The sequence below is a fragment of the Pygocentrus nattereri genome, chromosome 1, assembly GCF_015220715.1.
Source record: "Pygocentrus nattereri isolate fPygNat1 chromosome 1, fPygNat1.pri, whole genome shotgun sequence".
In the NCBI taxonomy this organism is placed as follows: Eukaryota; Metazoa; Chordata; class Actinopteri; order Characiformes; family Serrasalmidae; genus Pygocentrus; species Pygocentrus nattereri.
In genome coordinates, this window is record NC_051211.1 from 3,457,493 (window position 1) to 3,484,864 (window position 27,372).

At 45.3% G+C, this 27,372-nt stretch overlaps 1 protein-coding gene and 1 long non-coding RNA gene across 4 annotated transcripts; one reads left to right on the forward strand and one right to left on the reverse strand.

Moving 5' to 3' along the window:
• Nucleotides 1-118: 118 nt before the first annotated feature.
• On the forward strand, nucleotides 119-26,863 carry LOC119263114. 3 transcript variants are annotated; one of them, XM_037537336.1, is made up of 15 exons: nucleotides 119-536; nucleotides 1,402-1,520; nucleotides 1,734-2,142; nucleotides 2,709-3,023; nucleotides 19,864-20,103; nucleotides 20,344-20,535; nucleotides 20,608-20,832; nucleotides 21,306-21,428; nucleotides 21,941-22,113; nucleotides 22,203-22,300; nucleotides 23,941-24,143; nucleotides 25,183-25,360; nucleotides 25,847-25,985; nucleotides 26,061-26,135; nucleotides 26,792-26,863. In XM_037537336.1, the coding sequence occupies exons 1-15, from the start codon at nucleotides 134-136 to the stop codon at nucleotides 26,855-26,857; spliced, it is 2,958 nt and encodes a 985-aa protein (XP_037393233.1). In that variant the 5' UTR covers nucleotides 119-133; the 3' UTR covers nucleotides 26,858-26,863. The 3 variants fall into 3 exon arrangements, with proteins under 3 accessions (XP_037393233.1, XP_037393228.1, XP_037393236.1); XM_037537331.1 differs by having other exon boundaries at nucleotides 20,344-20,832; XM_037537339.1 differs by lacking the exons at nucleotides 19,864-20,103; nucleotides 20,344-20,535 and having other exon boundaries at nucleotides 20,536-20,832.
• On the reverse strand, nucleotides 14,871-15,421 carry LOC119263126. The gene is made up of 2 exons (XR_005130137.1): nucleotides 15,182-15,421; nucleotides 14,871-15,053 (listed from the first exon to the last, which is right to left on the reverse strand). It is a non-coding gene; the product is annotated as an uncharacterized LOC119263126 (long non-coding RNA).
• Nucleotides 26,864-27,372: the final 509 nt, after the last annotated feature.

Genomic DNA, 27,372 nt, shown 5'->3' on the forward strand with positions numbered 1-27,372 from the left:
AATGGAGTCGACTCTATGAATCGATTCCTCACCACAGTTTTCTCGATTCTTGATCCCAAAGACAGCGAAACCACGGCGAACCGTGAGGTGCAGCGATATAAAACGTACGACATTAAGCACATACGACGCTATTATGGCCGAGCATGACGTCACGGGGGGCAATCAACTCCAAAGTGCCTGGAATCAGAGAACCGACTCTTTCCGGAATCGACTCCCAAGTCTATTAAAGGCTGTCGGGAGCTGCAGCGAGTTCACACCAGTTTTGGGGCCTTTGACCTCAAACATGGCCTCATTGCAGCCTGCCATCGTCCTGCTCCTGCTTCTGACTCTTGCTTGCGGGCTGAGGCAGGGCAGTGTGATGATTGAGACCCTGAATTCAGAGCAGGCCATCGACCCAAGCGAAGGCACCTTAGATGAAGGAGGCGCAGAGCAGCAGGATGGCTCGGCAGAAGGCCAGAGATACTTGGTGTTTTGTGGTGAAAATGCTATGGCGGTAGTTTTGCCCCCAGGCTCTCTCTCTGAGATGCAGGTCTTTGGTAAGCAAGCTGTTTCGATCAGTCCTACGTTTTTCATCCGAGGTGGGCAGGGAGCGGTTCTGTTTAACGTTTTTCACCTACATGTTCCTCTACACAAGCAGTGGGTGCCCAGATGTTAAGAGCCATTTTGTCCCTTTTAATGGAAATCACACCATGTTGGGAGCCGCAACTGTAACTGCCGTAACTGCTGCTGCATTTAAGGTGGAACGGGGTGTTTCACAGTTTGTCGTTGCAGATTAATCGTATCAAGAAACCAGCTGGAGTGACTATAAATGCAACTCTAATCCCTTTGTCTCCAAATTATTGATGTTCATCTTAAATCTCCCTCTCTGCCATTTCTTTGGCTACTAGCTGGGTGAGACTGTTGTCGGTGTTGCTGTGGTGACCAGCAGTCTGTGCTGATCTTCAGGGTTAAAGGGTGAATTAGCAGTTCTACGTTAACTCCAGCGTTTAAGACCATTTACTGTTAAACTGTGTTCAAGGATCAGCAGAGCTTCATTTTACTGTAAAGGAGGATTATTTTATCTACTAATTCTGCTGTGGAGCGCTTCAGGAGCTTCAACACACACCAGCACATTAAACTCAAATGAAGTGAATTGGGAACTAACTGAGTGGATGAAATGGCACAGAGGGAAAAGATTACTTTCCTCTTGAAGAGCTTTGCAAAGGACACATCTGTTGGTTTTACTTTATTACATGTAGCTCAGTTAGTGGAATGGAAAAGGAGCTCCTGAACTCCCCTAAATGCTTTTAACCTCTACTAAAAGTCTCCTAAACGCTGTTTGCCCTGATGCAAGTTTTCCCAATCGGTTGATGGAAGCTTTATTGGCGTGGACATGCTGAGTTACAGTGAGTTCTTTCTCAGATTCATCAGGAATGTATCCTGTCTTCGGCCTTCCAGAGGCCTGTGACTACTCTCTAACCAGGGAAAACGGGAGGGTTGTTCTTCACATCCACTTTGCTGGCTGTCCTGTCACTGTTGAGGTGGGCAACATGTTCTTAATTTATCAGCATTAATAAACTAGATCAACTATACAGGTAAATGATCATGTTTTCAGTTCATTTTCTACACCACTGATATACAAACCTAGATGCTGCTTTGCCTGTTCTCTGAGGTGATTATGCTGGGTGAGGCTAAGATACTGCAAACTGAATAGGAGTTGTATAAACGTGGTGGTTTTGTATGAATGTTTGCAGGAGGGCAGCTACACTCTGAGATTCCTGTATCGTAACAGCGCTGGGCAGCTTGAGATCGTCACAGTGTCCTGCAGTAACTCCAGTCACGCGCCCTCTTCAAAAACGCGATCTTCACGCCATCCTGTTCTGTCCTACCCTGCTGTCAAGATATCCCCTCCCCAAGCAGTGCAGCTGTACTTTCCCTATGGGGAGCCAGTGTCCGTTCCCCAACCTGATCCACTGCCACTGGCAACACTGACCGCTTCCCCATTGGATCTGCTGTTCTTTCCTGAATTTGATCCGCTGTTCCCTGCACCAGGGGTTCCACTGCCGGCTTTCCAATGGGAACAACCGTCTCCTACACCAACCAGTATGCATGTGCCGGCGATGCCCTCGTCTCTTGGGCGTCGTTCAAAATGCAAACAACGAGGTGAGTCTCCCTGTTCTGCTGCGAACAGTACTGCATGACTTGCTTTCAGAAGGCTGTACAGATGTTACTGCTGGGTGTAAATCTGACGGGGTGGTGGGGAGCTGGCTGAGACTGGGTGGATATCCCTGCTGTCAGAACCTCCCTTTTTATCATTATTCAGTTTGTCATAATTTGAAAATGCCTTTCCTTTTATATAGTTTGTAAACTTCATGAGGAATGGACCAAAAAAATGCCCCAAACTTGGTCTGGTATTATTAACTTAAATTAAAGTTGTCCTTTTCCTGTGAACTTGGTATTTGTGATGCAAGGTTTTTTTGACAGCACAAAATGCTTTTTGTTTTGTTTAGTTTTGGCCAGACATTTGTGAAAATTATGTAATATTTCAATACTCAATATGCATGCTAAAATATTGGTATGTAATGTAGTTTTAATGTCATTGTGTATATAAAATTGATTCTTCCATTGGAGCCTCTAATTGTATTTTTATACCTTTTAGTCAGTACACCTTTTAGTTAGTACAGTGACTTGAGAATTCAGTAATGGTTGTGTCCTGTTCCTTGCACCAGGGGATCGACTCTCCTCTCCCCGATTGGAGCCACTGTCCCCTACACCAGTGGAGCCACTGTCCTCTCCTGAATTTGGTCCACTGTTCCCTGCACCAGGGGATCGACTGTCCTCTCCCCAATTGGACCCACTGTCCTCTGCTGAATTTGGTCCACTATTCCCTACACCAGGGGATCGACTCTCCTCTCCCCGATTGGACCCACTGTCCTCTGCTGAATTTGGTCCACTGTTCCCTACACCAGGGGATCGACTCTCCTCTCCCCAAAGGAAGCCACTGTCCCCTACACCAGTGGAGCCACTGTCCTCTCCTGAATTTGGTCAACTGTTCCCTACACCAGGGGATCGACTCTCCTCTCCCCAAAGGAAGCCACTGTCCCCTACACCAGTGGAGCCACTGTCCTCTCCTGAATTTGGTCAACTGTTCCCTACACCAGGGGATCGACTCTCCTCTCCCCAATTGGACCCACTGTCCTCTCCTTTATTTGGTCCACTGTTCCCTACACCAGGGGATCGACTCTCCTCTCCCCGATTGGACCCACTGTCCTCTCCTGAATTTGGTCCACTGTTCCCTACACCAGGGGATCGACTCTCCTCTCCACGATTGGACCCACTGTCCTCTCCTGAATTTGGTCCACTGTTCCCTACAACAGGGGATCGACTCTCCTCTCCCCAAAGGAAGCCACTGTCCCCTACACCAGTGGAGACACTGTCCTCTCCTGAATTTGGTCCACTGTTCCCTACACCAGGGGATCGACTCTCCTCTCCCCGATTGGACCCACTGTCCTCTGCTGAATTTGATCCACTGTTCCCTACACCAGGGGATCGACTCTCCTCTCCCCGATTGCAGCCACTATCCTCTGCTGAATTTGGTCCACTGTTCCCTACAACAGGGGATCGACTCTCCTCTCTGCGACTGGGGGCACTGTCCTCTCCTGTATTTGGTCCACTGTTCCCTACACCAGGGGATCAAATATCCTCTCCCCGATTGGACCCACTGTCCTCTCCTGAATTTGGTCCACTGTTCCCTACACCAGGGGATCGACTCTCCTCTCCGCGACTGGAGCCACTGTCCTCTCCTGTATTTGGTCCACTGTTCCCTACACCAGGGGATCGACTCTCCTCTCCCCGATTGGACCCACTGTCCTCTGCTGAATTTGGTCCACTGTTCCCTACACCAGGGGATCAACTCTCCTCTCCCCGATTGCAGCCACTATCCTCTGCTGAATTTGGTCCACTGTTCCCTACAACAGGGGATCGACTCTCCTCTCCCCGATTGGACCCACTGTCCTCTCCTGAATTTGGTCCACTGTTCCCTACAACAGGGGATCGACTCTCCTCTCTGCGACTGGGGCCACTGTCCTCTCCTGAATTTGGTCCACTGTTCCCTACACCAGGGGATCGACTCTCCTCTCCCCGATTGGACCCACTGTCCTCTCCAGAATTTGGTCCACTGTTCCCTACACCAGGGGATCGACTCTCCTCTCCCCAATGGAAGCCACTGTCCCCTACACCAGTGGACCCACTGTCCTCTCCTGAATTTGGTCCACTTTTCCCTACACCAGGGGATCGACTCTCCTCTCCCCAATGGAAGCCACTGTCCCCTACACCAGTGGAGCCACTGTCCTCTCCTGAATTTGGTCCACTGTTCCCTACACCAGGGGATCGACTCTCCTCTCCCCGATTGGACCCACTGTCCTCTCCTGAATTTGGTCCACTATTCCCTACACCAGGGGATCGACTCTCCACTCCCCAATGGATGCCACTGTCCCCTACACCAGTGGAGCCACTGTCCTCTCCTGAATTTGATCCACTGCTCCCTACACCAGGGGTTCAACGGCCCACTTCCCAATGGGAGCAACTGTCCCCTACACCAACCAGTATGCAGGTGACTGCGATGCCCTCATCTCTTGCGTTGCATTCAAACTTCAAAAAAGGTGAGGCTCTCTGTTCTGCTGCTAACAGTACTGCATGACCCACTTTCAGAAGGCTGTGCAGATTTTCAAATTGATTCTTTGCATCAGCTGTTCTCAAACTGGACCCCAGGGGGCTGCAGAAGGGCACTAAAGGGGCCCCTGTGAAGTTTCAGAAGTTGTATGTACATATGTAAGCAAGAGTTGGGACCCCAGTTTTTTTGACAGTAGCAATACACTTGTCCTTGCATTTTGGCCAAAAGAGAGTATTATATAATATTTTGTTTAAAATATTGATGCTGAATTTTCTGGTTTAATAGCATATTGAGTAAAATTGACTCTACCACTGATGCCATTGAATTGCTGCGTCCAGTTTTTCCTTTAATTGGTACACTAGCCCATATACAGTGACTTATTTGGTAGTGGTTGTATTGTTTAAGGATGTATAATAATGTACTAAATTCATTCCGAACAGTCTAATGTCACATTCCTTGCAGGCTGCAGCTTTCCTAGTGGTCAGAGATTGCCGTGTGGTCGTCCTGGGACTACAGCTGCCGAGTGTCTGAGGAGAGGATGCTGCAGAGACGAGGCGACTTTCGCCTGTTACTACCCCATGGATGGTAAATTGATCCATACAGTATTTGTTGCATGTAGAGCAAGGGTGCAAATGCACATTTTAAACAGTTTGAAATTGATTAACATCAAAGTGCAGCGACTAAATCTGCTTGGTCCACCAAGTATTTGTACATTTTTCAAGGGATTGTGCAGCTGTTCTTGCATCTTTTTCAGGTTTTTAGGAATGTGGTGCTTCTGCTGGAAGGGTTTAATTCTCAAAACTCACAATGAGTACAGTTATTCCATATACAGGAGTATAACTTGTACACAATTATAGAAATTGTAATTTAGTCATAAATTTTAAATTTTCAGCTTCTCTTGGGTGGTGTGTAATTTCATATGGACACATTTCTCTAAATATGTAGATGTAGTAAATATGGAGTGGGTTTTTGGTTTTTTTTAATGACCCTTTTTTTATTCACTACATTTTTACAAATTGTTGAACTGTACTTCCTCGCTCTGTTTCTATGCAGCCAAGTTTGACTTATCCATTTTCTTCTCCCTCTCCCATTTAAGTATGTTTGGCCGACAGGCAGTTCATCTTTGTCGTTCCCTCCAACGTTGCTGGTTTGCCCATAAACCCTGCACGTCTGATGGTGGTGGGGAGGAGTAGCTGTAAACCAGTCATTGCCAACAGAGACTTTGCCGTTTTCAAGTTTGGGGTGACGGAGTGTGGAACACATTCTTACGTGAGATTTTCCAGCTGTGACTTTTTGTAACGTGCCCCTTTGACTTTAACTCTGTAATTAAGGACTAATTTGAGCTTTTTGTTAATCAGCAAATTGGAGAAACAACCGTTTACTTGGCTGAAGTGCAGTCACCAATCAGGAAGCGCGTCCTGCAGTACGGCATCATTACCAGGGATATTCCTGTCAGGTGAGTCGGGGGGGTTGTATTGATACTGTAGATCAAATGAGATGCTAACACTGACTTCAGTTTAAATGTACCTAAAGGGAAGACTGTCTTGCCTGAGACACACTGCAGTTAAAGCTTTTACATGGTGAGCGTCCGATGTATTGAGGTTCACCCCTTAAACTGCTCCCCTAGAACAGCGATATCCAGACTTCTGCTAGCTTGTCTGAATGCTGCGATGTTTAGCGTTGTTGTTGGGGCCCTTGTTTCCCCCTTTGTAACGGGATGGCAGCGCACTCCTCACCACATGGCAAAACTTTTTTCTTAAATTGAGTTACAAAAACTGCAGCCGTGCCTTTCCAGCTGGTAAAAACGACTAATCGGGCACTTTCTCCCGCTGTCCCATGACATCTGTGAAATGTTCCACTGTTTGAGTGGGTGTTTGTCGTGTTTTGACCATAAAGGATGGTTTAAACCCGTTTCCCCACCCAGGAGCAAAAATCAGCCTTCAAACTGGAAAGAAATGATTTGACCTTTATTGTGACATGTATTGATATCAAACATATGAATTTTGTTTCGTGAAAAAATTTGGCCATATCGCCCAGCTCTGCTCACAAAATGGCAGGGGAAGTTGCCCAGGTTCCAACAACTTGAATGCTAAAGAAAAATGAAATGGAAGTGGAAAAGGCTTTGAACAAAGTGGATGGAAAAAGCAAGAGGTTTTCCAGAATTATGTAGTTGATTATAGTTATATAATATAGTATATAAATGAACTTTGACTTGGCTTATTCTAACACTAATATACCAGCTAGCTGTGGCTTATCTTGTATGTAATCTGGATGTTCAATGTCTGCGTTGTAGTTTTGAGGAAGCGTTTTGCTTTGAGTGTTTCTCAAGTTGGTCACTATTGGCTTTTAACAGCGCATTTTTTACGAATGAGGTGTTGTAGCCAGCTTGTTCAGGTTTAATTGTGGTGACTAATTGGGTGTTTTGGGCCTGTGGCTTTGGAAGGAGGGCTAACATGACCAATTTTGCATATTTTCCATGTTGGGGCAGTCATAGGCTGGAGGTTAGGGATCCAGCCTTGTGACCGGAAGGTCGCCGGTTCGATCCCCAGAGCCGACAGCACATGACTGAGGTGTCCTTGAGCAAGACACCTAACCCCCAATTGCTCCCCGGGTGCTGCGGATTGGGCTGCCCACCGCTCCGGGCAAGTGTGCTCACTGCCCCGTGTGTGTGGTGGTTCACTTCACGGATGGGTTAAATGCAGAGGTGAAATTTCCCCATGGTGGGACTTATAAGGGTCACTTAATCTTGATCTTAATTTGCAAAGGCAACATTCTTCAAAGGCAAGTTCAGCAAATAACTGCATTAAAAAGTAATGGCACATTTTATATTGTATTTTTCTCAACCTGCATTAATGCCACATTGAAGCTGTAGAGGATGTTTTACTTGGAAAATAAAAAATGCAAGTTGAGCCAGGATGTTTTGAAGGTTTTTCATCAAAATGGTGCAGGCCAGTCTGTAAACATGTCATGTTACGGTTTGCACATGCAATGTGTAACATAATGCTGGTATATAATACTGTTAAACGTCTAATCTGGTATTCTGATGTCTTTTGAATCTGTGGTGTGTAGCTAACATTAAATGCTGTTTCCTTTCAGGCTTATGGTTGAGTGTCGCTACTCAAAGGGCAGTTTGGACCTTGCGGACTCTCCGGTCCTTGCAGACCCTCTGGCGCCGCAGGCTTCTCAAAGCCGTTTGATGAAGGGCTGGGCTAGTGCTGGATACATGGTGAAGAGTGCCAGCCTGCCAGCCTTGGTGAGGGCCAAGGGACTGTATGGAGTCCAGCTTCGGATTGCGCAGGGTAAAATATTTTCTTCTTAAGAGCAACCCACTTCATCGCTGTGTTAACAAATGAAAGTTAAAACTCTACCATGTGAAGAACCAGAAATGCTGCCACCTTCTCTGGGCCTGAGCTCATTTGAGTTGAAGCGGAAAAGTGTCCAGTAGTCCAACAGATCAAATTCTCTTTGGAAACCATGGATGCTGTGTCCTCTGGGCTAAAGATGAGATCATGATGTTGGGTGACTTTTTTAGCTTCAGGTTTCAGAACTGCTCTAACTCTGCATACACTTTCCCTCTTTGCTCCTCAACTGGCATGTGTTTTTAATGTGCCCCCAGAGTGCCCAGCAGTTGTGGAGGGAACTGAATCGGCTCACTGTAATGACCTGTAATACAGGATTAACTTTGAACGGTGCAGGACCTGAGAACAGGAACAAAAATGCTTCATTTTAAATCAAGCACATGTATTTGTTAAAATCTGAACTTGTTTTGGAGGGTGCCGTTAAACCTGGAGGCTCCTGCTCCCTCAGCACTCACTTCTATACCTGCATAGAATAACTTGAAGAATAGTAAATAATACCCCTAGTTGATCGGTTACTACAGCTTGCACTCACCAGCCATGTAGAGGTGGTCAAGAAGTGCAGATCAAGCATCAGAATGGGGAAGAAAGGGGATTTAAGCAACTTTGCACGTGGCATGGTTGTTGGTGCCGGACGGGCTGGTCTGAGTATTTCAGAAACTGCTGATCTACTGTGATTTTCACGCACAGCCATCTCTAGGGTTTACAGAGAATGGTCTGAAAAGGGGGAGATATCCAGTGAGCGGCAGTTGTGTGGACGAAAATGCCTTGTTGATGTGAGCGGTCCGAGGAGAATGGGCAGACTGGTTCCAGATGAATTAAGGCAGTTCTGAAGGCAAAAGGGGGGTCCAACCTTTTACTAGCACCTAATGAAGTGGCTGTGTATATCTGCCTACATAACACACTTCTTCCACTCTGTTTCAAATGCACATTAACTGAACTCCTGTTAAACCCATTCCTAAATCCTTTTTATTTTTTGCAGATGAGACCTTCACCAAATTCTGCTCTGAGGATCACCAGCCCCTGAAAGTTCTCCTGGGTAAACCTGTGTACCTGGAACTGCGAATAAACGCTCCCAACCCTAAAGCCACTCTGGTGGTGCACTACTGCGTGGCCTACCCTCGCTCTGCTAAGAGTGCCTTGGTGCTGCTGTATGAGGGGTAGGTTTGAAGTAGAAGGCTGTGGCAATCATGCATTTAAAACTGCAATGCATGTCGTTTCCTTTGAGTGAGCTGTGCTGGACCTGAGTAGCCATGCTGAGTCTAGTTACCATGTTGGGCTTGTATCAGTAGCAGCACTGTTGACCCCCTTGAAGAGCCATCAGTGACCACACTAATTACCTTGGAAACACCCCACATGTGACAATCATCCCCTTATTCTGTACAGACTAAAGTGATGTAAGGATCCAGGCTGTGTCCAGCTCTAATGAGGCCATATTCTATTATTGCCGCTTCTATATGCAGTCATTCAGAGTGGCTTGCTGTAAAATACTGTTCTTGAGTCTGAGTTCAGTGATGGGAACACCCACCCTTAAACTGTTATTGAATGAAATGGTTATGAATACACTGCCTGATTGGCCTGGTTAGAGGCGGCAGTGTCGGATTGTATTGCATCCACTCTAGGCTTCTTTGGTTTTTGTCCTGCAGTTGCCCCAACCCTCTCGATTCCGACAACATCTCGATCCTCTACGTGGCCGGCCAATCGCAGGATCCCCACGTGCGGCGTTTTGAAGTGAAGGCCTTCCAGTTTATGGACAAGTCCACCAATAAATACCTCAATGAGGAGGTGCAGTAATCCCCCTTCTGTTCTGAGATGATTTAATAGGTCTCAGATGCTCAATGTCTTTCCCTCCTTTCACAGATCTACTTCATGTGCTCTACCGAGGTCTGTATGCCGTCCCAGACTCCGTGTAAGGAGACCTGCTTTGATGGCAAGGTGTGTTTTTAATAATTATTCATACACATGGTTTGTATGCAAATCTATCAGTTTTATTTTGACAATTTATTTTTGGGTTTTGCCAGCAGTGAGGATTCAACTCTTACCTTTGTTGGTAAACCAGATCATAAAGAGCATCTTCTCTTTTATCTGGTGTCTAACTGCTGAATAGACAGTCTTTCAGCAAACTTGCTAACGCTGGCTTTTGGCATGTTCTCATCTGATGACTCGCTTCTGTTTGAGTGACTCCGTCTCTCCACTTTGTCTGCTGTAATGTATCCACCCTAAAGCAGTTGTAATGGTTTAACAGGCCCCTCCCACCTTGCAGATACCACACCCCCTGCAGTTACACACTTCTACCAGAGAGGTCCAAATCCCCAAAACTCACAATGCAAATTGTATAGTTAATGCTAAATACTTTATTTATTCCAAGCTTAAACTGCGTCTGAGAAGCCAGCTCCAACTCTCTGGCCAGGATTTGTAGTTTAATAGGCTCAAATATAGCACTTGATGCAAGCTCACACACAGTAATGGAGTTGAGAAACTCTGTGCTTTGTACTGCTTTTTTTTTTTTTTTTTCCCTATTCATAATCACTGGTTAAATGTTTTGATGTATTTAATGAACACTAACACTTTCTTTTTACTTCCCTTCCAGTCTTCATCTACCACAGCTGCAGATGTGTTGAACTCATATTCTCAATTAAAAGTCAAGCACTTTTAAATTCAATGTTTTGAGACTCGTTCATTTAAATGTGCCTTATTAAAAGTCTGGTGGTGCAATGAGCGTTCAGAAAGGCTCATTTTGAACTACACTGTTTTTGCATGTTGGTCTGTTCTTCAGGTACTTCAGTTTGACTTCAAACAAGTCCACATGCTTTTGTGTTGTGCCACAAGCTGTTCAGTCTACACTCTCAAACAAAACCATTTTATTGGGGTTCCATCTCAGTCCCTTAGTCAGGGAACATAACTGAGCCATGATCCACTGAAATCAAGCAAGCAAAATTAATTCATATAGCGCTTTTTACAACAGGTGTTGTCACAAAGCAGCTTTACAAAACAATCAGTATTACAGAGAGAAGAGAAAAGAAAAGGAGAGAAAATCCGGGTCCGAGCCCCCATGAGCAAGCCAGTGGCGACGGTGGCAAGGAAAAACTCCCTAAAAGAGGAAGAAACCTTGAGAGGAACCAAGACTCAGAAGGGGAACCCATCCTCCTCTGGTCGACACCAGATAGCAAACATTATTAGTATGAAGTATTATAGTAAAGTGGGAAAAGAAAAGATCTGAGGGTGAGGATTGCACAGCTCTGTAAAGCAAGAAGTTCAGTGGTGGTCAAACTGGTCCGGAAGGCTGGTGAGCAGCGGCACCAATCAAGGCAGAAGAGGCAACAGCATCAGACGCACAGGATGGGCAGCTGATCAGCTTGGCAGAGAAAAGAAAGAAAACAGTTCTGTAAAGAGTGGCTGACCACAGGTTACAGTAAAACAGAGCAGTGGAGACTCCAGCAGGTCTAGACCTGACAGGGAAGACTAATCACCAAATGCTTGACTGTACAAAAGTTTTTAGCCTAGACTTAAAGATTGAGGCTGTCTGATTCCCGAACATTAGCAGGAAGATTATTCCAGAGCTGGAGGGCTTTGTATGAGAAGCTCTTCCCCTCCTGATGTAACTTTATTAATTCTAGGTACCAGTAGTAAGCCAGCACCTTGTGATCTAAGTAGGCATGATGGTTCATAGTGGGAGAGGAGCTCACTCAGGTACTGAGGGGCCGAGCCCGTTTAGAGCTTTGTGTCAGTAATAGAATTTTATAATCGATGTGAAATTTGACTGGTAACCAGTGCAGGTTTGATAAAACTGGACTAATATGGTCGAACTTTCTGGCTGCAGCGTTCTGGACTAGCTGAAGCTTGTTAAGGCTTTTGCTGGGACATCCAGACAGCAGGGCATTACAATAATCTAGCCTTGAAGTAATAAATGCATGAACTAGCTTTTCTGCATCCTGTAGGGATCATGCATTTCTTAATTTAGCAATGTTGCGGAGATGCAGGAAGGCTGTTCTAGAGATATTAGTTATATGTGTGTCGAAGGATAGATCAGCGTCTATCATGACACCAAGATTTTTAACAGATAAGCTTGATGAAACTGAGAGATTAAGTGTTAAATTAGACAGTTTGTTTCTGGCTAATTTTGAACCCAGAAGCAGGACCTCTGTTTTGTCTGAGTTAAGTAGCAGAAAATTGCTTGACATCCAATCTTTTATGTCTTTTATACAGTCCTCAATCATGCCAAGTTTAATTTTGTCATTTGGTTTGCTTGATATATATAACTGGGTGTCATCGGCATAGCAGTGGAAATTTATGCCGTGTTTACTGATAATGGTGCCTAGTGGTAGCATATATATATTGTGAATAATATAGGTCCTAAAACAGAGCCTTGTGGAACACCATACATTACGTTTGCACGAACAGATGATTCACCCTTTACATTAACGAACTGATATCGATCAGTGAGGTAGGACCTGAACCAGGAAAGAGCTGTTCCTGTTACCCCTACAAGGTTTTCTAGTCTATCTAGTAGGATAGAGTGGTCTATTGTGTCAAATGCTGCACTAAGGTCAAGGAGGACTAACAACGACACATTTCCTTGGTCCGTGATTAATAGAAGATCATTTATAATTTTTACTAATGCTGTTTCTGTACTATGATGTGGCCTAAAACCAGACTGAAATTTTTCATGTAGATTATTCCTATGCAAATAAGAGCTTAATTGTTTGGTTACCACTTTTTCCAGGATCTTCGATATAAAGGGGAGATTTGAGAGGTCTATAATTTGATAGTTCACAGGGATCGAGATTAGCTTTCTTAATCAGCGGTCTAATTACTGCAAGTTTAAAAAATTTTGTGATATATATCCGAGACTAAGAGAGGAGTTTATTATTGACAGAATAGGCTTAGTTATTTCTGATAAGATTTCCTTGAGTAGACCTGTAGGAATTGGGTCTAGAATACAGGTCGATGGTTTTGCAGAAGAAACTATTTTGACTAGTTCATTTTCTTGGAGTAATGTAAACGATTCCAGCCTATCTGCAGTGACTCTAATATTCTCAGGGTCTAGACTGGATTTATAAGCCAGCATGTTTGTGGAGTTTAACTGTGCATTCAGAATTTTCGGTCTAATTTTTTCGATTTTATCACTAAAGAAATTCATAAAATCATTGCTGCTATAGGCCATCTGGTCATCTGGGGTTCAGTGACTCTTTTGTTCTCTGTTAGTTTAGAAATTGTGCTAAATAATAGTCTAGGATTGTTCTTATTGTTTTCTATGAGAGAGGAGAGATAGGCTGAGCATGCTGCAGTAAGAGCTCTTCTATAGTCTATAAGGCTCTCCTTCCAGGGGGACTGGAACACTTCTAATTTAGTCGGACGCCATTTTCGCTCTAGTTGTCTGGCAGTCTGTTTTAAAGCTCGAGTGTGATCGTTAGACCAAGGGGCGAGTTTTTTCTGCCGTACTATTTTGCTTTTTAATGGAGCTACACTGTCTAACGTAGATCGAAGAGTATCCTCTAGGAATTTGGTCATAGTATCTAATTCAGTAGGATTAGATGGACTGCTGACTGAAGTTGATAACTGCGGGAGGTTTCTGATAAAGCTGCCAGCTGTGGAGGAACTTATAGTCCTCTTAACCTGATAACATGGTGATGAACGCACATTACCACTAAACTGGATTTTGTATGAGATTAAGTAATGGTCTGAGACGGCTTTGCTCTGGGGGAGAATGGCTAAGTTAACTATGTCTACACCAAAGGTCAGTATTAAGTCTAGAGTGTGGTTGAGGTAGTGTGTGGGCCCTTTTATAATTTGGGTGAATCCCATGGAGTCTATGATAGATATGAATGCCTTACTTAATGTGTCGTGAGGGTTGTCAATGTGGACATTAAAATCTCCGACAATTAATATTTTACTTGAAAACGTTATTAGGCTTGATAGAAACTCAGCGAATTCCTGTAAGAACTGAGAATACGGACCGGGTGGCCTGTAAATTGTGATTAATAAAAATGAATGTTTATTTGTTCCTTGCTCAAGTATATTAAGTACAAGAACTTCAAAAGATGAAAATGTAGGTCCTACTTTCTGGTTCACGCCTAAAGCTTTAGTATGGATGGTTGCTATACCTCCACCCCGACCGCTTAAATGATCTGTTCTAAGCTGTACTGAGTCCACACACCCCGCCTCGCCTCCAGGCTTTTATTCTACTGTTCTGTTTTAAAACATTCGGTTATGAAAAAGGTCCAAATACCAACTTTTCACCTGGAGAAACTGATTTTAAGGTTCACAATTAGAACCACTGCAGAACCTCTTGAGGGAACACTTACACTGTACCTCAATGAACAAGAAATGTACCAACAGAACCTTCATTCCAACTATGGAAGCATAACAGGTGTGTGTTTGCTGGATCAATCTGGTCCTCCAAACATGAGGATAGAGCATGAATGTGTTCTAGACTGTGACCCCTTTTCTTAGACAGTCTTTTAAGGAACGTGTGTGTAAAGCTGAGTTTAGTGAGTTTTGTATTAAAGCTGCTCCATCGAGTTCATAACTACTGGTCAGTTTTAACTTGAGCTGGATAAACTGAGGTTTCACTTAATGTGACAAAGCCTCTTCGCTGTAGCAGATGAACTAAAACGGCTTATCAAACACTGCATTCCTTCAGTGCGTCCCTCAGAATTTCCTTCAACACTTTTCTTAGAAATACTTATTCACAACACAGAGGAAAAACAGTAAAAGGTGCGCTGGAGCAGTTTCTGATGGTAACTGCAACACTGGGGGAGTCCTTTAAATAAAATCCTACACAAGGCCACTTCACTGTCCACATAAAAACAGTCCCATGGAGGAATCCGGGAAGAGGACATGGCAATGAGTAGACTGGAGAATGAATGAAAGAGGGGGCATCAGTATCTGTATTTGGTGGAGTAGTCTGGAGGGACACCACCAGACCTCGTCATTTCCTGGCTCCCCTGTAGACGGTCTCCATTATGTCTATCATCTCCTGCTTGTCCTCCATGGTCCAGTTGATCTTGTTACCCGTCCCGAGGTCAATCGTGATGTGCTTGTTCCTGCGACACAGAGAAGAAAGGCAGGAAATAAAATTATGGTTTTGTTCCCAAATGCGTCACAGAGCACCGTAATAATTTTAATCATGATTTATGATGTTGGGAGGGCTTTAGGATCACAGTACACCAACCTGTTGGCTGGTGAACCATAACCCTGCTTGACCACTGAATGAGTCCACTCTTACAAAAAGATGGCTCTTTGAGGGTTCTTTAGGAATTTAGATTCTTTAGGTCTTTAAATTTTATATAGAAACATGAGTGTTGAAAAAAGCCGTTGCATGACTAAATTGTTCTTTTCAGCAGGAAATTGATGGAGAATGAGTTGCATATGGTTCTGTATAGAATGGTTTTGAAAAGGGTTCTATATAACTCCAAATCAGACAAAACCAAAATAAGAAAGAAAGAAAGGAGAGGGAACATTTTAAGTGTGTGCACATTTTCATTGTAGCCAGGTGTTCTTCATCTTCTCGCACGCACCTGCTGAAGGAGTCGACTCCGGTTCCGATTCCACGTGATGCCTATCAATGGAGTCGACTCTATGAATTGATTCCTCACCACAGTTTTCTCGATTCTTGATCCCAAAGACAGCGAAACCACGGCGAACCGTGAGGTGCAGCGATATAAAACGTACGACATTAAGCACATACGACGCTATTATGGCCGAGCATGAAGTCACGGGGGGCAATCAACTCCAAAGTGCCTGGAATCAGAGAACCGACTCTTTCCGGAATCGACTCCCAAGTCTATTAAAGGCTGTCGGGAGCTGCAGCGAGTTCACACCAGTTTTGGGGCCTTTGACCTCAAACATGGCCTCATTGCAGCCCGCCATCGTCCTGCTCCTGCTTCTGACTCTTGCTTGCGGGCTGAGGCAGGGCAGTGTGATGATTGAGACCCTGAATTCAGAGCAGGCCATCGACCCAAGCGAGCATCTTAGATGAAGGAGGCGCAGAGCAGCAGGATGGCTCGGCAGAAGGCCAGAGATACTTGGTGTTTTGTGGTGAAAATGCTATGGCGGTAGTTTTGCCCCCAGGCTCTCTCTCTGAGATGCAGGTCTTTGGTAAGCAAGCTGTTTCGATCAGTCCTACGTTTTTCATTCGAGGTGGGCAGGGAGCGGTTCTGTTTAACGTTTTTCACCTACATGTTCCTCTACACAAGCAGTGGGTGCCCAGATGTTAAGAGCCATTTTGTCCCTTTTAATGGAAATCACACCATGTTGGGAGCCGCAACACCAGCTATGTCCTGTGCATCAGTGTGTTCTAATATACCAGTATATAATGCTATATACTAGCAGTCTAACTGTGCCCTAGTTTAAGCTTCAGCTCAGCTGAGTAACAGCTCTGGGAGGAAACTTCTCTTCAAAAGTAGAACAGTTTATTGTAAAACGTCTCTCCCTTCGACCAGCTTCTTGTTCAAAGTTCCCTTTTCCACCTTAAATTGTACCTGATGCGCCAGAACGTAACTGCTGCTGCATTTAAGGTGGAACGGGGTGTTTCACAGTTTGTCGTTGCAGATTAATCGTATCAAGAAACCAGCTGGAGTGACTATAAATGCAACTCTAATCCCTTTGTCTCCAAATTATTGATGTTCATCTTAAATCTCCCTCTCTGCCATTTCTTTGGCTACTAGCTGGGTGAGACTGTTGTCGGTGTTGCTGTGGTGACCAGCAGTCTGTGCTGATCTTCAGGGTTAAAGGGTGAATTAGCAGTTCTACATTAACTCCAGCGTTTAAGACCATTTACTGTTAAACTGTGTTCAAGGATCAGCAGAGCTTCATTTTACTGTAAAGGAGGATTATTTTATCTACTAATTCTGCTGTGGAGCGCTTCAGGAGCTTCAACACACACCAGCACATTAAACTCAAATGAAGTGAATTGGGAACTAACTGAGTGGATGAAATGGCACAGAGGGAAAAGATTACTTTCCTCTTGAAGAGCTTTGCAAAGGACACATCTGTTGGTTTTACTTTACTACATGTAGCTCAGTTAGTGGAATGGAAAAGGAGCTCCTGAACTCCCCTAAATGCTTTTAACCTCTACTAAAAGTCTCCTAAACGCTGTTTGCCCTGATGCAAGTTTTCCCAATCGGTTGATGGAAGCTTTATTGGCGTGGACATGCTGAGTTACAGTGAGTTCTTTCTCAGATTCATCAGGAATGTATCCTGTCTTCGGCCTTCCAGAGGCCTGTGACTACTCTCTAACCAGGGAAAACGGGAGGGTTGTTCTTCACATCCACTTTGCTGGCTGTCCTGTCACTGTTGAGGTGGGCAACATGTTCTTAATTTATCAGCATTAATAAACTAGATCAACTATACAGGTAAATGATCATGTTTTCAGTTCATTTTCTACACCACTGATATACAAACCTAGATGCTGCTTTGCCTGTTCTCTGAGGTGATTATGCTGGGTGAGGCTAAGATACTGCAAACTGAATAGGAGTTGTATAAACGTGGTGGTTTTGTATGAATGTTTGCAGGAGGGCAGCTACACTCTGAGATTCCTGTATCGTAACAGCGCTGGGCAGCTTGAGATCGTCACAGTGTCCTGCAGTAACTCCAGTCACGCGCCCTCTTCAAAAACGCGATCTTCACGCCATCCTGTTCTGTCCTACCCTGCTGTCAAGATATCCCCTCCCCAAGCAGTGCAGCTGTACTTTCCCTATGGGGAGCCAGTGTCCGTTCCCCAACCTGATCCACTGCCACTGGCAACACTGACCGCTTCCCCATTGGATCTGCTGTTCTTTCCTGAATTTGATCCGCTGTTCCCTGCACCAGGGGTTCCACTGCCGGCTTTCCAATGGGAACAACCGTCTCCTACACCAACCAGTATGCATGTGCCGGCGATGCCCTCGTCTCTTGGGCGTCGTTCAAAATGCAAACAACGAGGTGAGTCTCCCTGTTCTGCTGCGAACAGTACTGCATGACTTGCTTTCAGAAGGCTGTACAGATGTTACTGCTGGGTGTAAATCTGACGGGGTGGTGGGGAGCTGGCTGAGACTGGGTGGATATCCCTGCTGTCAGAACCTCCCTTTTTATCATTATTCAGTTTGTCATAATTTGAAAATGCCTTTCCTTTTATATAGTTTGTAAACTTCATGAGGAATGGACCAAAAAAATGCCCCAAACTTGGTCTGGTATTATTAACTTAAATTAAAGTTGTCCTTTTCCTGTGAACTTGGTATTTGTGATGCAAGGTTTTTGACAGCACAAAATGCTTTTTGTTTTGTTTAGTTTTGGCCAGACATTTGTGAAAATTATGTAATATTTCAATACTCAATATGCATGCTAAAATATTGGTATGTAATGTAGTTTTAATGTCATTGTGTATATAAAATTGATGCTACCATGTAATGGTTGTCCTGTTCCTTACACCAGGGGATCGACTCTCCTCTCCCCGATTGGAGCCACTGTCCCCTACACCAGTGGAGCCACTGTCCTCTGCTGAATTTGGTCCACTGTTCCCTACACCAGGGGATCGACTCTCCTCTCCCAGATTGGACCCACTGTCCTCTCCTGTATTTGGTCCACTGTCCCCTACACCAGTGGAGCCACTGTCCTCTCCTGAATTTGGTCCACTGTTCCCTACACCAGGGGATCGACTCTCCACTCCCCAAAGAAAGCCACTGTCCCCTACACCAGTGGAGCCACTGTCCTCTCCTGAATTTGGTCCACTGTTCCCTACACCAGGGGATCGACTCTCCTCTCCGCGATTGGACCCACTGTCCTCTCCTGAATTTGGTGCACTGTTTCCTACACCAGCGGATCGACTCTCCTCTCCGCGATTGGACCCACTGTCCTCTCCTGAATTTGGTCCACTGTTCCCTACACCAGGGGATCGGCTCTCCTATCCGCGATTGGACCCACTGTCCTCTCCTGAATTTGGTCCACTGTTCCCTACACCAGGGGATCGACTCTCCTCTCCCCGAGTTGACCCACTGTCCTCTCCTGAATTTGGTCCACTGTTCCCTACACCAGGGGATCGACTCTCCTCTCCGCGACTGGGGCCACTGTCCTCTCCTGTATTTGGTCCACTGTTCCCTACAACAGGGGATCGACTCTCCTCTCCCCGAGAGGACCCACTGTCCTCTCCTGAATTTGTTCCACTGTTCCCTACACCAGCGGATCGACTCTCCTCTCCCCAAAGAAAGCCACTGTCCCCTACACCAGTGGAGCCACTGTCCTCTCCTGAATTTGGTCCACTGTTCCCTACACCAGGGGATCGACACTCCTCTCCCAGATTGGACCCACTGTCCTCTCCTGTATTTGGTCCACTGTTCCCTACACCAGGGGATCGACTCTCCTCTCCCCGATTGGACCCACTGTCCTCTGCTGAATTTGGTCCACTGTTCCCTACACCAGGGGATCGACTCTCCTCTCCCCAAAGGAAGCCACTGTCCCCTACACCAGTGGAGCCACTGTCCTCTCCTGAATTTGGTCCACTGTTCCCTACACCAGGGGATCGACTCTCCTCTCCGCGATTTGACCCACTGTCCTCTCCTGTATTTGGTCCACTGTTCCCTACACCAGGGGATCGACTCTCCTCTCCCCGATTGGACCCACTGTCCTCTCCTGTATTTGGTCCACTGTTCCCTACACCAGGTGATCGACTCTCCTCTCCCCGATTGGACCCACTGTCCTTTCCTGTATTTGGTCCACTGTTCCCTACACCAGGGGATCGACTCTCCTCTCCCCGATTGGACCCACTGTCCTCTCCTGAATTTGGTCCACTGTTCCCTACACCAGCGGATCAAATCTCCTCTCCCCAAAGGAAGCCACTGTCCCCTACACCAGTGGAGCCACTGTCCTCTCCTGAATTTGGTCCACTGTTCCCTACACCAGGGGATCGACTCTCCTCTCCGCGATTGGACCCACAGTCCTCTCCTGAATTTGGTCCACTGTTCCCTACACCAGGGGATCAAATCTCCTCTCCCCAAAGGAAGCCACTGTCCCCTACACCAGTGGAGCCACTGTCCTCTCCTGAATTTGGTCCACTGTTCCCTACACCAGGGGATCGACTCTCCTCTCCGCGGTTGGACCCACTGTCCTCTCCTGAATTTGGTCAACTGTTCCCTACACCAGGGGATCGACTCTCCTCTCCCCAAAGGAAGCCACTGTCCCCTACACCAGTGGAGCCACTGTCCTCTCCTGAATTTGGTCCACTGTTCCCTACACCAGGGGATCGACTCTCCTCTCCGCGATTGGACCCACAGTCCTCTCCTGAATTTGGTCCACTGTTCCCTACACCAGGGGATCGACTCTCCTCTCCGCGACTGGGGCCACTGTCCTCTCCTGTATTTGGTCCACTGTTCCCTACACCAGGGGATCGACTCTCCTCTCCCCAATGGAAGCCACTGTCCCCTACACCAGTGGAGCCACTGTCCTCTCCTGAATTTGGTCCACTGTTCCCTACACCAGGGGATCGACTCTCCTCTCCCCAATGGAAGCCACTGTCCCCTACACCAGTGGAGCCACTGTCCTCTCCTGAATTTGGTCCACTGTTCCCTTCACCAGGGGATCGACTCTCCTCTCCCCGATTGGACCCACTGTCCTCTCCTGAATTTGGTCCACTGTTCCCTACACCAGGGGATCGACTCTCCTCTCCCCAATGGAAGCCACTGTCCCCTACACCAGTGGAGCCACTGTCCTCTCCTGAATTTGATCCACTGCTCCCTACACCAGGGGTTCAACCGCCCACTTCCCAATGGGAGCAACTGTCCCCTACACCAACCAGTATGCAGGTGACTGCGATGCCCTCATCTCTTGCGTTGCATTCAAACTTCAAAAAAGGTGAGGCTCTCTGTTCTGCTGCTAACAGTACTGCATGACCCACTTTCAGAAGGCTGTGCAGATTTTCAAATTGATTCTTTGCATCAGCTGTTCTCAAACTGGACCCCAGGGGGCTGCAGAAGGGCACTAAAGGGGCCCCTGTGAAGTTTCAGAAGTTGTATGTACATATGTAAGCAAGAGTTGGGACCCCAGTTTTTTTGACAGTAGCAATACACTTGTCCTTGCATTTTGGCCAAAAGAGAGTATTATATAATATTTTGTTTAAAATATTGATGCTAAATTTTCTGGTTTAATAGCATATTGAGTAAAATTGACTCTACCACTGATGCCATTGAATTGCTGCCTCCAGTTTTTCCTTTAATTGGTACACTAGCCCATATACAGTGACTTATTTGGTAGTGGTTGTATTGTTTAAGGATGTATAATAATGTACTAAATTCATTCCGAACAGTCTAATGTCACATTCCTTGCAGGCTGCAGCTTTCCTAGTGGTCAGAGATTGCCGTGTGGTCGTCCTGGGACTACAGCTGCCGAGTGTCTGAGGAGAGGATGCTGCAGAGACGAGGCGACTTTCGCCTGTTACTACCCCATGGATGGTAAATTGATCCATACAGTATTTGTTGCATGTAGAGCAAGGGTGCAAATGCACATTTTAAACAGTTTGAAATTGATTAACATCAAAGTGCAGCGACTAAATCTGCTTGGTCCACCAAGTATTTGTACATTTTTCAAGGGATTGTGCAGCTGTTCTTGCATCTTTTTCAGGTTTTTAGGAATGTGGTGCTTCTGCTGGAAGGGTTTAATTCTCAAAACTCACAATGAGTACAGTTATTCCATATACAGGAGTATAACTTGTACACAATTATAGAAATTGTAATTTAGTCATAAATTTTAAATTTTCAGCTTCTCTTGGGTGGTGTGTAATTTCATATGGACACATTTCTCTAAATATGTAGATGTAGTAAATATGGAGTGGGTTTTTGGTTTTTTTTAATGACCCTTTTTTTTATTCACTACATTTTTACAAATTGTTGAACTGTACTTCCTCGCTCTGTTTCTATGCAGCCAAGTTTGACTTATCCATTTTCTTCTCCCTCTCCCATTTAAGTATGTTTGGCCGACAGGCAGTTCATCTTTGTCGTTCCCTCCAACGTTGCTGGTTTGCCCATAAACCCTGCACGTCTGATGGTGGTGGGGAGGAGTAGCTGTAAACCAGTCATTGCCAACAGAGACTTTGCCGTTTTCAAGTTTGGGGTGACGGAGTGTGGAACACATTCTTACGTGAGATTTTCCAGCTGTGACTTTTTGTAACGTGCCCCTTTGACTTTAACTCTGTAATTAAGGACTAATTTGAGCTTTTTGTTAATCAGCAAATTGGAGAAACAACCGTTTACTTGGCTGAAGTGCAGTCACCAATCAGGAAGCGCGTCCTGCAGTACGGCATCATTACCAGGGATATTCCTGTCAGGTGAGTCGGGGGGGGTTGTATTGATACTGTAGATCAAATGAGATGCTAACACTGACTTCAGTTTAAATGTACCTAAAGGGAAGACTGTCTTGCCTGAGACACACTGCAGTTAAAGCTTTTACATGGTGAGCGTCCGATGTATTGAGGTTCACCCCTTAAACTGCTCCCCTAGAACAGCGATATCCAGACTTCTGCTAGCTTGTCTGAATGCTGCGATGTTTAGCGTTGTTGTTGGGGCCCTTGTTTCCCCCTTTGTAACGGGATGGCAGCGCACTCCTCACCACATGGCAAAAAACTTTTTTCTTAAATTGAGTTACAAAAACTGCAGCCGTGCCTTTCCAGCTGGTAAAAACGACTAATCGGGCACTTTCTCCCGCTGTCCCATGACATCTGTGAAATGTTCCACTGTTTGAGTGGGTGTTTGTCGTGTTTTGACCATAAAGGATGGTTTAAACCCGTTTCCCCACCCAGGAGCAAAAATCAGCCTTCAAACTGGAAAGAAATGATTTGACCTTTATTGTGACATGTATTGATATCAAACATATGAATTTTGTTTCGTGAAAAAATTTGGCCATATCGCCCAGCTCTGCTCACAAAATGGCAGGGGAAGTTGCCCAGGTTCCAACAACTTGAATGCTAAAGAAAAATGGAAGTGGAAAAGGCTTTGAACAAAGTGGATGGAAAAAGCAAGAGGTTTTCCAGAATTATGTAGTTGATTATAGTTATATAATATAGTATATAAATGAACTTTGACTTGGCTTATTCTAACACTAATATACCAGCTAGCTGTGGCTTATCTTGTATGTAATCTGGATGTTCAATGTCTGCGTTGTAGTTTTGAGGAAGCGTTTTGCTTTGAGTGTTTCTCAAGTTGGTCACTATTGGCTTTTAACAGCGCATTTTTTACGAATGAGGTGTTGTAGCCAGCTTGTTCAGGTTTAATTGTGGTGACTAATTGGGTGTTTTGGGCCTGTGGCTTTGGAAGGAGGGCTAACATGACCAATTTTGCATATTTTCCATGTTGGGGCAGTCATAGGCTGGAGGTTAGGGATCCAGCCTTGTGACCGGAAGGTCGCCGGTTCGATCCCCAGAGCCGACAGCACATGACTGAGGTGTCCTTGAGCAAGACACCTAACCCCCAATTGCTCCCCGGGTGCTGCGGATTGGGCTGCCCACCGCTCCGGGCAAGTGTGCTCACTGCCCCGTGTGTGTGTGGTGGTTCACTTCACGGATGGGTTAAATGCAGAGGTGAAATTTCCCCATGGTGGGACTTATAAGGGTCACTTAATCTTGATCTTAATTTGCAAAGGCAACATTCTTCAAAGGCAAGTTCAGCAAATAACTGCATTAAAAAGTAATGGCACATTTTATATTGTATTTTTCTCAACCTGCATTAATGCCACATTGAAGCTGTAGAGGATGTTTTACTTGGAAAATAAAAAATGCAAGTTGAGCCAGGATGTTTTGAAGGTTTTTCATCAAAATGGTGCAGGCCAGTCTGTAAACATGTCATGTTACGGTTTGCACATGCAATGTGTAACATAATGCTGGTATATAATACTGTTAAACGTCTAATCTGGTATTCTGATGTCTTTTGAATCTGTGGTGTGTAGCTAACATTAAATGCTGTTTCCTTTCAGGCTTATGGTTGAGTGTCGCTACTCAAAGGGCAGTTTGGACCTTGCGGACTCTCCGGTCCTTGCAGACCCTCTGGCGCCGCAGGCTTCTCAAAGCCGTTTGATGAAGGGCTGGGCTAGTGCTGGATACATGGTGAAGAGTGCCAGCCTGCCAGCCTTGGTGAGGGCCAAGGGACTGTATGGAGTCCAGCTTCGGATTGCGCAGGGTAAAATATTTTCTTCTTAAGAGCAACCCACTTCATCGCTGTGTTAACAAATGAAAGTTAAAACTCTACCATGTGAAGAACCAGAAATGCTGCCACCTTCTCTGGGCCTGAGCTCATTTGAGTTGAAGCGGAAAAGTGTCCAGTAGTCCAACAGATCAAATTCTCTTTGGAAACCATGGATGCTGTGTCCTCTGGGCTAAAGATGAGATCATGATGTTGGGTGACTTTTTTAGCTTTAGGTTTCAGAACTGCTCTAACTCTGCATACACTTTCCCTCTTTGCTCCTCAACTGGCATGTGTTTTTAATGTGCCCCCAGAGTGCCCAGCAGTTGTGGAGGGAACTGAATCGGCTCACTGTAATGACCTGTAATACAGGATTAACTTTGAATGGTGCAGGACCTGAGAACAGGAACAAAAATGCTTCATTTTAAATCAAGCACATGTATTTGTTAAAATCTGAACTTGTTTTGGAGGGTGCCGTTAAACCTGGAGGCTCCTGCTCCCTCAGCACTCACTTCTATACCTGCATAGAATAACTTGAAGAATAGTAAATAATACCCCTAGTTGATCGGTTACTACAGCTTGCACTCACCAGCCATGTAGAGGTGGTCAAGAAGTGCAGATCAAGCATCAGAATGGGGAAGAAAGGGGATTTAAGCAACTTTGCACGTGGCATGGTTGTTGGTGCCGGACGGGCTGGTCTGAGTATTTCAGAAACTGCTGATCTACTGTGATTTTCACGCACAGCCATCTCTAGGGTTTACAGAGAATGGTCTGAAAAGGGGGAGATATCCAGTGAGCGGCAGTTGTGTGGACGAAAATGCCTTGTTGATGTGAGCGGTCCGAGGAGAATGGGCAGACTGGTTCCAGATGAATTAAGGCAGTTCTGAAGGCAAAAGGGGGGTCCAACCTTTTACTAGCACCTAATGAAGTGGCTGTGTATATCTGCCTACATAACACACTTCTTCCACTCTGTTTCAAATGCACATTAACTGAACTCCTGTTAAACCCATTCCTAAATCCTTTTTATTTTTTGCAGATGAGACCTTCACCAAATTCTGCTCTGAGGATCACCAGCCCCTGAAAGTTCTCCTGGGTAAACCTGTGTACCTGGAACTGCGAATAAACGCTCCCAACCCTAAAGCCACTCTGGTGGTGCACTACTGCGTGGCCTACCCTCGCTCTGCTAAGAGTGCCTTGGTGCTGCTGTATGAGGGGTAGGTTTGAAGTAGAAGGCTGTGGCAATCATGCATTTAAAACTGCAATGCATGTCGTTTCCTTTGAGTGAGCTGTGCTGGACCTGAGTAGCCATGCTGAGTCTAGTTACCATGTTGGGCTTGTATCAGTAGCAGCACTGTTGACCCCCTTGAAGAGCCATCAGTGACCACACTAATTACCTTGGAAACACCCCACATGTGACAATCATCCCCTTATTCTGTACAGACTAAAGTGATGTAAGGATCCAGGCTGTGTCCAGCTCTAATGAGGCCATATTCTATTATTGCCGCTTCTATATGCAGTCATTCAGAGTGGCTTGCTGTAAAATACTGTTCTTGAGTCTGTGTTCAGTGATGGGAACACCCACCCTTAAACTGTTATTGAATGAAATGGTTATGAATACACTGCCTGATTGGCCTGGTTAGAGGCGGCAGTGTCGGATTGTATTGCATCCACTCTAGGCTTCTTTGGTTTTTGTCCTGCAGTTGCCCCAACCCTCTCGATTCCGACAACATCTCGATCCTCTACGTGGCCGGCCAATCGCAGGATCCCCACGTGCGGCGTTTTGAAGTGAAGGCCTTCCAGTTTATGGACAAGTCCACCAATAAATACCTCAATGAGGAGGTGCAGTAATCCCCCTTCTGTTCTGAGATGATTTAATAGGTCTCAGATGCTCAATGTCTTTCCCTCCTTTCACAGATCTACTTCATGTGCTCTACCGAGGTCTGTATGCCGTCCCAGACTCCGTGTAAGGAGACCTGCTTTGATGGCAAGGTGTGTTTTTAATAATTATTCATACACATGGTTTGTATGCAAATCTATCAGTTTTATTTTGACAATTTATTTTTGGGTTTTGCCAGCAGTGAGGATTCAACTCTTACCTTTGTTGGTAAACCAGATCATAAAGAGCATCTTCTCTTTTATCTGGTGTCTAACTGCTGAATAGACAGTCTTTCAGCAAACTTGCTAACGCTGGCTTTTGGCATGTTCTCATCTGATGACTCGCTTCTGTTTGAGTGACTCCGTCTCTCCACTTTGTCTGCTGTAATGTATCCACCCTAAAGCAGTTGTAATGGTTTAACAGGCCCCTCCCACCTTGCAGATACCACACCCCCTGCAGTTACACACTTCTACCAGAGAGGTCCAAATCCCCAAAACTCACAATGCAAATTGTATAGTTAATGCTAAATACTTTATTTATTCCAAGCTTAAACTGCGTCTGAGAAGCCAGCTCCAACTCTCTGGCCAGGATTGGTAGTTTAATAGGCTCAAATATAGCACTTGATGCAAGCTCACACACAGTAATGGAGTTGAGAAACTCTGTGCTTTGTACTGCTTTTTTTTTTTTTTTTTTCCCTATTCATAATCACTGGTTAAATGTTTTGATGTATTTAATGAACACTAACACTTTCTTTTTAATTCCCTTCCAGTCTTCATCTACCACAGCTGCAGATGTGTTGAACTCATATTCTCAATTAAAAGTCAAGCACTTTTAAATTCAATGTTTTGAGACTCGTTCATTTAAATGTGCCTTATTAAAAGTCTGGTGGTGCAATGAGCGTTCAGAAAGGCTCATTTTGAACTACACTGTTTTTGCATGTTGGTCTGTTCTTCAGGTACTTCAGTTTTTGACTTCAAACAAGTCCACATGCTTTTGTGTTGTGCCACAAGCTGTTCAGTCTACACTCTCAAACAAAACCATTTTATTGGGGTTCCATCTCAGTCCCTTAGTCAGGGAACATAACTGAGCCATGATCCACTGAAATCAAGCAAGCAAAATTAATTCATATAGCGCTTTTTACAACAGGTGTTGTCACAAAGCAGCTTTACAAAACAATCAGTATTACAGAGAGAAAAGAAAAGGAGAGAAAATCCGGGTCCGAGCCCCCATGAGCAAGCCAGTGGCGACGGTGGCAAGGAAAAACTCCCTAAAAGAGGAAGAAACCTTGAGAGGAACCAAGACTCAGAAGGGGAACCCATCCTCCTCTGGTCGACACCAGATAGCAAACAT

Excerpts from the sequence above, each read along its gene's own strand:
- LOC119263114 (XM_037537331.1), top strand. The coding sequence starts at position 134 with ATGGCCGAGCATGACGTCACGGGGGGCAATCAACTCCAAAGTGCCTGG. Across the intron at positions 20,104-20,343 it reads ACTGTCCTCTCCTGAATTTG|GTCCACTGTTCCCTACACCA; the intron begins GTCAACTGTTCC and ends CTCCTGTATTTG. Across the intron at positions 22,114-22,202 it reads AGTGTGGAACACATTCTTAC|CAAATTGGAGAAACAACCGT; the intron begins GTGAGATTTTCC and ends TTTGTTAATCAG.